This window comes from Quercus suber, unplaced genomic scaffold, assembly GCF_002906115.3.
Source record: "Quercus suber isolate HL8 unplaced genomic scaffold, Cork oak 2.0 scaffold_872, whole genome shotgun sequence".
Classification (NCBI taxonomy): domain Eukaryota; kingdom Viridiplantae; phylum Streptophyta; class Magnoliopsida; order Fagales; family Fagaceae; genus Quercus; species Quercus suber.
The window spans coordinates 104,144-115,042 of NW_027070302.1; the positions used below are offsets into that span (position 1 = coordinate 104,144).

The window sequence follows — 10,899 nt, forward strand, 5'->3', positions numbered from 1 at the left end:
TGACAAGCAATGACGGTGATGGTGGCTTGGGTCGGTGGAGAAGAGTGAATAGTAGCAAAGGTGGCAACTGGCATTGATGGAGGGCTGGTGTTGGTGCCTGATGGGTTATCTAGAGGATGCAGTTGAGGCAGCCATATTGGTTTTGGGAATGGGGGCTATAACAACAGCGATGATAGTAGCAAATAGCAATGTTTGAGTTGACTAATAATTTAGCATCGTGCCATTGGTATTGTTAGACCCTTTTGCATTGTTATGTTGGTTAGCTTATGGTCATCAGTAGCCTGGTTAGGTGGATCAAATGTTCAATTCATAAAGCTGTACCCAAGTACAACCATTTACATTTTATGATTCATTTTGGATATAAACAATTAAAAACATAATTCTGATTTCGACTTTGGGGCCAATGACTCGTATGAAATATGAAATGTCCTTTTTTCCATTGTTGGAAATGCATGCCAGCTGTCATTTTACTTAACAAAATTCATGGATGATCATTACATCTTTTTAACATATACTAGTTTTGAAGCACTTGTTAGCCAGTAAAAATATTACAATTATGGATAGAAATAGAATTTAATTATAGTTATTTAATTATTGGATTGCCTAGAAATTATACTATTAAATGTTTCAAAATTTCACATATCAATACTTTAGCCTTGTTCCTGTCATTTTTCTCGTAAATGCTATTTTTTATATTTTATTGTCAAAATTCACATACATAAAAAAAATAAAAAAATAAATAAAAATGTAGTATTTGTTATATTAAGTAGATAATATAATTTTTTATGCTATATTTTATGTCAAAATCTAAATACAGGAAAATTTTTTATATACATAAACTAACTATAATAATAACGTAGATCATATTAGACTTTATACCAAAAAAAAAAAAAAAAGTTTTAAAGTATATATTGTGTACAAAAAGAGGTCTAAAAAAAATAAATGTACCCCTATCTACACCTTTGATCTACAAAAGGGAAGACAAATTGATTAATAATTGAGTAATAATTATGTCTCTATCTGTTCTTCCATGATCTTCAAAAAAAAATTTATTTTTTGGATCTCTATTGAAGTTTTCAAACACATATGCATATTAATTTGCTTCTTTCTTTTCTTTCTCTATCAATTTGGTCATGGCTTTTTTTTTTTCCTCTCTAACCTGGATCTTATGTTTGTGTTCATCCATAGCGAGAAGTCTAACTATTGTGTTTGTGTCCATCAATAGAGTCGGTGGCTGACCAAAAAGGCCAACAAAGAGATAAGATCAAATAAAATAGGAGCGAAAGACAAAACAAACCCTTTCAGCCTGCTTGTATACTAAGGGTAAAAAAGTTAAGAAGGTGCTGGACAAAGTCGGTCAAAAAAAAAAAAGGTTGCTAAAACAATAAACAAGAAGCCTTGGTCGTTAGTGAGAGAAGTGTTTTTTTTTTGGGGGGTTTATTTTGGATTTCAGTTTTAATTTGTTATAACCCTTTGCTTACCGATCAATGGAAATAGTACTTTAGTATTAATTAATGGGTATTAATAGGTTATGATGTGTAAAAAAAATATTGTAATTTTTTTAATTAAAAAAAATGACATCATTAAAAAAAATCATTATTTCATTACCCACATAAATAACACTATTAACAGTAATTAATAGAAGGATTAATATTGCCCATTTTTTAAACTTGAAAGACTATTAGTGCTTACTAGTGCTCATTGACCGCCCTACAAAAATAACAAGCACCAGGTTAAGCTTAGGTCCATCCAGCCCTCCAATAACCTGGACATTGACCAACCCAATCCATATTTCAACTTTCAATTGAGAAACGGTTTAAGGGGTTCTGATCTTCAAAAGCACGACATTCCACCACATGCAAGAATATAAACATAGGGAAAAGGAATCCACACTAACACAACCACGATAGCAATTACATATAATTTAAAATAGCAAAACTTCATCAGGAACACAACATCAGTTAGTGAATATGTCATAGGACAAGAAACAGTCTCAAATGGTTTACTTAACAAGGCTAGGAAGGGCTCCAATGTAGCTTCAAATAGTATCGTACTAAATTTATTTATTAAATAAAAAGAACAAGCGAGAGGCACAAAAGAAGGCCAAAATTCTCAGCTATATCCTGCTTGCTGCTGCTGTGCCTGTTGCTGGTAATTTCCATAAGGATATCCATACATGTTAGGATCTTGTGGAGCCGGGGCATATCCATAGCCTTCATGTCCATAAGCATATCCATAATATCCACCATTCCACTGGCTTGGATCTGCCTGAGGCTGAACGCCAACAGAGATACCCTGTACACTAGTCAGATTAATACAAGAACATGGAGACATCCAAGAAGAAAGCATTGGAAAGTGTTGGGTAAATCAAGCACCTGTTTGTTTGAAGGACTACGGCCCCATGAAAGTCGAATATTTTGTCCACCCAGTTGAGTTCCATTTAACATCCGCAATGCTTCCTCAGCACAGCTTCTGATGCATCACAACAACACAGCAGAACTAAATATCCTGTATAGATATGGTTGAGAAATGTTTCTACAAATATGTGGCTAATTTACTCACCTGTCGACAAATTGAACAAAACCACATCGCTTGCCTGATGGTATCTTTACATGTGCTAGTTGTCCATATTGGCTGAAAACTTGTCTCAAATGGTCATCTGTAACATTAGGATCCAAATTGCCAACAAATATCTGCAGTTGAAATTCATCAAATCACAAATATGTTGCGAGGAAAGTAATTTCCATGCAGGAAATAAATAAAGTACCCACAGTTGTATTATTTGGATCACTCTCGTTCTGACTCCCTTGAGAATTCTGGTAGGAAGCTGCATATAAAATATAAAGGTGAAATAAAAGGGAAATAAGAAGTAACATTTTTTTGGTAGAACGTGATTCGAGGAGCAGTTCACCAACAAACATGAACATAAGCAAAGTAAATAAGCAGACAGAAAACGTGCTTCCCATTTTACAATTAGAGCTAACAATCTAATGCATCTTGCCGTTCATAAGAGAGCTACATACACGCATAAATAATCTAACTCTTATAATGAAAGATCCACTAATTACGAACAGCAACAACAAGGATAGTAAAAAATACATCTCCCTTAAACCACCACAGAAGCAGAACACGTGAAAATATATTTTACAGCAGTCGCAGCTAAAAAACAAGCAATTGAAGATACATGTAAATTGGATAGAAAAGGACAAGATCAGCAATGAAACTACCTACATATGTGTGTGTGTGCGCCTGTGTGTGAATTTAGCATCAACCACCTAACATAGTATAGCCAAGAGCCTTGTACCTCAGTGACATTGCCTGGTCTTTTATGAGGAGAACCAAGGTTCAAATCACCCCCTCCACCACTAATAATAACAATGGAATTATCAAAAAATAAATAGTATAGATGACTGGGGTCAAAGACATCACTATCACTCTTTTTAAAATAAAACTTTGATCTCTGCAACGGCTGAAACCCAAGACTTAATAGGGATATCAAATGTTGTTGCAACCAACATATATTATGTTGCAGAGCACATGCAGGACTGACATCCACATGCCTGGCTGCGGCTGTCTTTAAACATACACAATTTAGCTAGTTTTGAGCTCCATATTCCTATTCAAAAGACAGGAAGCATGACAAGTGGGGCAGTGCTTGTAGCCACACCCAAGTGATAAAAACCAGCAAGCTAAATCATTAACAAGCCATGGTCATTCAAGTTTTAAAGACAATAAATTGTTCACCAGACTCATAAGAAGTACTGGGTATTTATTACTTTTACAATTATTATGTTATAACAGACCATCAAAAGAAAAGTGGAAAGGGGGATTTTTTGGGGGGGGGGGGGGGGGGGAGAAGAAGAGCAACTGCTGAGTCAGGGGGGGGGGGGGGTGGAGAAGAAGAGCAACTGCTGAGTCAATATTCGCACATTACAACCCAGAAACACTGTAGAAGCTAAACATTTAACTACATAGGCAGGAGAAGACAAGCTAGTGACTAGTGACCTGCAACTCATCTAACTAGAATAACCCCCAATGGAGAGAGAGGAAAGTACAGTAACGACAATAAAAATAATAACATGCGGAGAACATGGAGATGTTGAAATGCCATAAATACGACAATTATGTACAAGGCAACTTTCAAAATTGAAATCAGCCTGAAATATGCAGTTTCTGGCAATTCCAACGAGTTGCAAGCTGCACTCACAGAGAATCTTTCCATGCGGACTGAAATCTAGAAAAAGTAATAAGAATACAGCATCATAGAGCAACAAGGGAAACTATAATTCCAACCAAAACGTAAATGGCACAAGGAAATGGTGCATGGAAAAATTAAAGACGTAATTGTTCGAAGAAATTAGTAAAAAAAGAAACCCACACACAGAAGGGGAAAAAACTTGTAAACCAAAAATGTCATTGTACTGAAATCTCAGTAACTAGAAGAGTTACGAAATTTAACTTGACTGAAAGCTCAACCAATAGAATGAACTGAAACTTGAATTTGAAAATGTAGCATTGCAAGCGCCACACGAAATTAAAGGGCAAGCCATAACTGGGAAACTGACCTAAGTGAGGCCATGCACTATAGGGGTAACCATTTCAGCTGAAATCAGTTCCAGGCCCCTAGATCACAGAGCCTCTTGACACCCTGCTTTGAGACAATAGGAGTTCTATAAGTTTTTAAGATTTTAATAGCATGTACAGTGCCCAAATCTTAAAGGTACAGGAAGGAAATGACTTTGGAAAGTGCTGCATATCTTCAAGTGCATAACTGAAAGGAAGTAAACTAAACCGTAATGTTTAGCATAACAGAGAACGAATAATAACCGAACAATTTAACCTCACCATCTTGAATATGGCAGATAAAAAGTAACAATGAATATTGTAATAGAGAGAGGGGTCACAGGCTTAGAGCATTGGCACCAAATTCAATTGATTACAATTCTTGACACAAAAACTAAGATTACACAGATGATTAATACTTAAGAGCACTAAAAAATTAATCAACAAGAGAAGTTCCACTACGCATTTTACATACCTTTCGGTTGCTGACCTCCAGTAGTATTTTTGTTTGTAGCTGGCCCAATCCGCATTGGCCTTGTTGAACAGAGAACTCCGTTCATCTCTGTCATAGCACGCAATTGTTCACCTTCATCTCCAAACCTAACAAACCCATAACCCTTTGTACGAGATGTGACCCTATCAATCACAACCTTTGCACCCTTAACTGTGGGATAACGGGCCCTGAAGGTTTCTTGTAACATATAATCAGTGACATCAGGAGCCAGATCCCCAACAAATATTGTGTAGTCAGGAGAATCATCAGAGCGCCTCTCGCCCGAACTAAAAGTTGCCCAGTTCAGTCTAAAGTTCTGCCCACCATTTGGCATTATGCTACCATTGTATGCTTGAAGTACTCTTTCTGCCGTAGCACGATTAGCAAACTCAAGAAAACCATAACCCTCTGATTGGCCAGTTTGCTTATTGCGGATCACTTTCACCATAGTAACTTGCTGTAATCACAAACATATTTAATTAATAACCCCTTTCAAAAAGGACTTGAAACCCCTCTCACTTTCCACCAGTTTATTTGTATATGCACATGATTTACAGTTTAAAACAAAATAGAACAATGATGATTTGGTACCACTGATGCTTGAATCCTAATTTTGTTCACCATATATCCACGAAAATTTTATATACATAAGGGGGAAAACCCTAACTTTCTCCCCACAAAAAAATGTCTACGAACCATAGGCAAAACCAAATCTTTCCTACATGGTCCCGCTACAGTCCAACCCACCCAAGAAAAAGCCAGGAAAAAAAAAGAAAAAAAGAAAAGAAAAAGAAAAGAGAGAGTTAAGCCCACAAAGTTTTCACGACCAAAAGATAACAGAAACATGAACAGGATCCAAAAACAAAATATGGGTATGCAACAAAACAGCCATTCTGACAAAGAAGTCTCAGAGACAATAAATCAAACACCTAAATCGCATAACAAAAACAAACACAAAACACACAACACAATCTCGCAGATCAAAACCCAGAAACCAAAAACGAATAAAAAGCACGTAGAAAAGCGATGTGGGGTGTGCCGTATTGTAGGTGAAGCGTATACCTCTCCGGTATGAGCGAAACAACTGTAGAGATAAGTCTCGTCCATCCAGTACTGGAGGTCTCCGATCCAGAGAGTGCGGACCTCGTCGGCGCTGGTGGGCTGGGCTTGGGCCTGAGCCTGGTGGAGGAGGTGGTGCTGTGCCGGTGGCTGAGGGGCCCACATCTGAGGTGGGGCTTGAACCGCCGCACCGGGCTGGGCTTGTGGTGGCATCATCATGTAGGGTTGTTGTGGGTGTGGGTGTGGGTATTGTGGCTGCTGGGTCTGTTGTTGTAGTGGAGGAGCCACACCTGTTGGAGGAGCTGGCTGCATCATCTTTGCTCTGCTGCTTTTTGTCTTCGAAAACACAGAGACAGAGAAAGAGAGCACAGAGACAAAGAGAGTGCGTGTGTTTTGGGATGTGGGTGTGTGTGTAACCCTAATGAATGACAGAGAAAGAGAGAGAGAGAGAGAGTGTAAAGGGATTGGGGTTATGAGATTAGAGAAGGTGCACGTAATCTGTACGCGTGGCGGATGAAGAGTTTTGGGGGGTGGGGTTTGTGGGGTAAAATCATGGGTATGGGGTCACCGCCCAATAAAATTGTCTTGGAGCTCAATTTTGATTATCATAGGGATTTCTAGTCGTTACATAAAAATAAAAAACTAAATATAGAGGGGTTATTTATTTTTGTAAAATATATACAAGGGAAAAATTTGTTTCCCCTATTTGCAAGTTTTGTGTATGGAATAGATCGTGTAATATAATAGTTATTTTCAAGGTTGTTAAAGGACCGATCAAGTTGACTAACCTACTCAATTCAAACTGATTCATCAAGATTTAAGTGGTTTAAACAACAAGTGGCTATTGATAACGGTTCCAATGTTTCAAAACTTATCTTAAATGGGTTGAGTGTCAATTCACCCACTTGAAAATATGACGAAACTAACCAATCCATGCTTTAATGTGTTTTTGGCAATTTCTCTACCCACATCTTGCAAATATCTTAAGGTCTTCAACAAGATTGGAGATCTCCACCTCTCCCCACCGTTTTTGCTCTTCATCGCCACTATTAGTTGGTTTCAATCATATTTAACCATCACCCATGGAGAGCCACACGATTGAATTGTCATTTATGATCAATTAATAATGGTTTTCATCCTCCTCTACTCAATGTGAATAGGTTGAGCATAAACGCGACTCAATCCGACATATGGGTACCCCTAGTTATTCTATCATTGGTTGCATTTTCATCTTCTTTTTTCAGAAAGTTTTAACCTATGACGTCTGCTTTTGATGTAAATAACTATTTCCTAACTCAAAAAGTGGCACTTTATAACTTTAATATATATATATATATATATATGTAATATAAAACTTGAAAACCATTTCCTCTTCCCTTTTCCCAATATCTAAATAGCTATCTTACTCTCGCCAAAAAAATTAAGTCTATTCATTATATTTATTGTATAAAAAGGAAAATGAGGAATGTAGTTTCTCCCACTTTTAGGGGGTGTTTGGTACATGTGTTTGAAAACATGTGTTTTGTTGTTTGAAAACATTTATAAAAATACGTGTGGATGAAAAAGTGTATAGAATACATATAATATTGTTTAAAAACTGAAAATATGTGTTTAAGTGGGTGTACCAAACACCCCTTTAGCATTGCAAGCTCCAATAGGAGGGGAACACGATGAACTTTTGGCTCAACTGTAGAGCATGCTAGTGATTATTGTGTTGTCGTGTCTAAATTATTAGGCTCTCAACAAACTAGTTCAACTTTTTTCTTTTTTAAAAGTGTTTTAGAGCTAATTCAATTTAATAACTAACCAAATAATACTTGAACTTTAAGGGTGTGTTTGGTAAAGTTGTTATAGTAACGTTGTTTAAGTGTTATGAAAATATGTGTAGATGAAAAAATGTTATGAAAACGCATGTTGTGTTATTTAAACAATGAAAACTGTTGTTCAAATAATGTTACCAGACAGGCCCTAAGTTTTTCTTATAATTATAATGGACTAAAATGACAATTTTTATATTTAATGGATTAAAATGATAATTGAACAAAGTTATATAGAGGCCTAGTGTAATTTTTACCAATAATTTGATATGACAAGATCCAACAAATATGGTTGGTGCTCAAGGGTCATGTCCACATGGATGATGAATTAGCGAACTCAAGTTTGACAAAGAAGTTTGAGTTGAATTGGTATCTCTCCATGCACAAAGTGCATGACAGGCCCTAAGTTTTTCTTATAATTATAATGGACTAAAATGACAATTTTTATATTTAATGGATTAAAATGATAATTGAACAAAGTTATATAGAGGCCTAGTGTAATTTTTACCAATAATTTGATATGACAAGATCCAACAAATATGGTTGGTGCTCAAGGGTCATGTCCACGTGGATGATGAATTAGCGAACTCAAGTTTGACAAAGAAGTTTGAGTTGAATTGGTATCTCTCCATACACAAAGTGCATGACAAGCCCTAAGTTTTTCTTATAATTATAATGGACTAAAATGACAATTTTTATATTTAATGGATTAAAATGATAATTGAACAAAGTTATATAGAGGCCTAGTGTAATTTTTACCAATAATTTGCTATGACAAGATCCAACAAATATGGTTGGTGCTCAAGGGTCATGTCCACGTGGATGATGAATTAGCGAACTCAAGTTTGACAAAGAAGTTTGAGTTGAATTGGTATCTCTCCATACACAAAGTGCATGACAGACCCTAAGTTTTTCTTATAATTATAATGGACTAAAATGACAATTTTTATATTTAATGGATTAAAATGATAATTGAACAAAGTTATATAGAGGCCTAGTGTAATTTTTACCAATAATTTGCTATGACAAGATCCAACAAATATGGTTGGTGCTCAAGGGTCATGTCCACGTGGATGATGAATTAGCGAACTCAAGTTTGACAAAGAAGTTTGAGTTGAATTGGTATCTCTCCATACACAAAGTGCATGACCCCCCCAAAAAAAAGAGTACCATCTCCTTTTTTTTTTTCACCTAAAATTTAACGTTATATATTTTATTCATTGGGAAAACTACATTAAAAAAAAAAAAATTAAAAAATGGTTAAATTTGAAGTATCCATCCCATATTTTTCTTTTTATGGTTATTTCTAGACTCAACTATTTTTATTTTTATTTAAAAAGAAACCACGTGATTTATTCAATAAATCTTGTTACTAAAAATAGATGTGGTTGATTTTACAAATCACCATGTAATGAGTTAGATGAATTTTTCTCTGAGTTAGATGAAGTTATTTATTATTTAAGTATTGTTCATAAATCAATTTAACAACTATTTTGGAGAAAAAAAAAAAACCCCCATTTAGAGAGATAATTTTTTTTTTTTTAAGAGCAAAACCAGTTATCAAAGTCTTCGTTTTAAATTTTTTGAGTCAAATATGAATTCTCAAGAATCTCAACAAGAATAGTTAGGGTTGACCACATCTATTATTTTCCTTAGTTCTATTCATATCCTCTATTATTTCCTTAATAAATGTGTCATTTTTAACAACTTCTATTAATTTTATTTTGGTATTCTTCTACCTTTTTTAATTCATACGTGGTTTCTAAACTAGATCGGACTAGGCAATTGGATGGACTGGGTTAATCCCAAACCGGCTCATAAACACCAACCACCGGTCTATTTGATTTCCTTGTTTCTATTATTGAAGAAGTGATATATTTATTTGAATTTAAGTCTTTTCTCACACATTTCTAAGTGAGTTTCCCATCGTAGATTAATTTTTGGCCTTATTGCTTAAAAATACAGATTAATATTTATTTTAAGAATCATCTTATTTTATATTAGAAATACCTATGTACTTATAGAATTAATAATACTTTTTTTATTTGGGTTTTAGTTAGTTCAATTGGTAAAATCTCTAATAGTTGTATAAGAGATTTGGGTTCAATCTCTGCCTACACTAAAAACTGATTGATGTCTTAGTTTAATAGTAAAAAAGTTATCATCAGGAGCAAATGTCATATATTGAAACTTTCTTTTAAAAAAAAAAATACATTTTTTTTATTGGAAATATCACTGCATAACATTAATAAAACTTAAGTGCTGCAAGCAGCTACATCAGAGACCAAAGTAGCTTCTAAAAAGCTAGGGGCTTCTTCAACCCGTGCCTCAAAATCAACAACAGACTTAGCATGATGAGCTAAAAGATGGGCTAGTCTATTGCCTACCCTTTTTATGCGTGAAAAATCAAAAGAACGAAAAGCTTAAAGATGATAGAAAATGCCTTCCAACATGTTAGCAACAGCAGGTGGGACTAAGGAGCCTCCTTTGAGAAAATTGTAGACTTTTAGAGAGTCCCCTTCGAAAATGATCTCCTGAATTCCAACATTTGAAAGTTGTTAAAATTTATAAAATATTATTTTTATTTAGTTATTCAATTTCAACCCATTTATTTGTATTTCAATTCATTATTTAATTAATTATGACTTCATCATTTATATTAAACCCCAATCCGATTCCAAAATCTTGAACCTCTCATTTTTATAATTCCTTTGAATAGTTTGATTCTCAAAACCAAGCTTCTCTATACATAACTAAATTATCTCAAACAATGTTCCGACATCATTCATAATAGAGTTTTAATTTTATCAACTATTTATTTACCGACACTCCTTTTGTTAGTCAAGGATAAATAATGATGATAATAATAATAATCAAGATGGACAAACTGATACATTTCTTAAACTTGAATTTTGATTAACAAATACGTAAGTTATAAGTTCCGGGTCTTTCATGTAATTTCCGCTT

General features: G+C 34.8%; 1 protein-coding gene across 4 annotated transcripts; it reads right to left on the reverse strand.

Moving 5' to 3' along the window:
- Window positions 1–1,893: 1,893 nt before the first annotated feature.
- On the reverse strand, window positions 1,894–6,644 carry LOC112024563 (polyadenylate-binding protein RBP45B). Of its 4 annotated transcripts, XM_024057186.2 has the most exons (6): window positions 6,119–6,628; window positions 5,039–5,513; window positions 2,772–2,827; window positions 2,563–2,693; window positions 2,376–2,472; window positions 1,894–2,295 (listed from the first exon to the last, which is right to left on the reverse strand). In XM_024057186.2, exons 1-6 carry the CDS (start codon window positions 6,428–6,430, stop codon window positions 2,113–2,115), a joined length of 1,254 nt encoding a protein of 417 aa, XP_023912954.1. In that variant the 5' UTR covers window positions 6,431–6,628; the 3' UTR covers window positions 1,894–2,112. The 4 variants fall into 4 exon arrangements, 2 of the variants coding, with proteins under 2 accessions (XP_023912954.1, XP_065624060.1); XR_002884145.2 differs by lacking the exons at window positions 1,894–2,295; window positions 2,376–2,472 and adding an exon at window positions 4,566–4,648 and having other exon boundaries at window positions 6,119–6,644; XM_065767988.1 differs by lacking the exons at window positions 1,894–2,295; window positions 2,376–2,472 and having other exon boundaries at window positions 2,559–2,693; window positions 6,119–6,637.
- Between the last annotated feature and the right edge of the window lie 4,255 nt (window positions 6,645–10,899).

Bases quoted from the DNA above. Each gene is read 5' to 3' on its own strand.
- LOC112024563 (XM_024057186.2), bottom strand. From the start codon at position 6,430: ATGATGCAGCCAGCTCCTCCAACAGGTGTGGCTCCTCCACTACAACAA. The intron at 2,828-5,038 runs GTATGTAAAATG...TTTTATATGCAG, and splicing joins TGGAGGTCAGCAACCGAAAG to CTTCCTACCAGAATTCTCAA. The intron at 2,473-2,562 runs GTGAGTAAATTA...GTGATGCATCAG, and splicing joins TTTGTTCAATTTGTCGACAG to AAGCTGTGCTGAGGAAGCAT.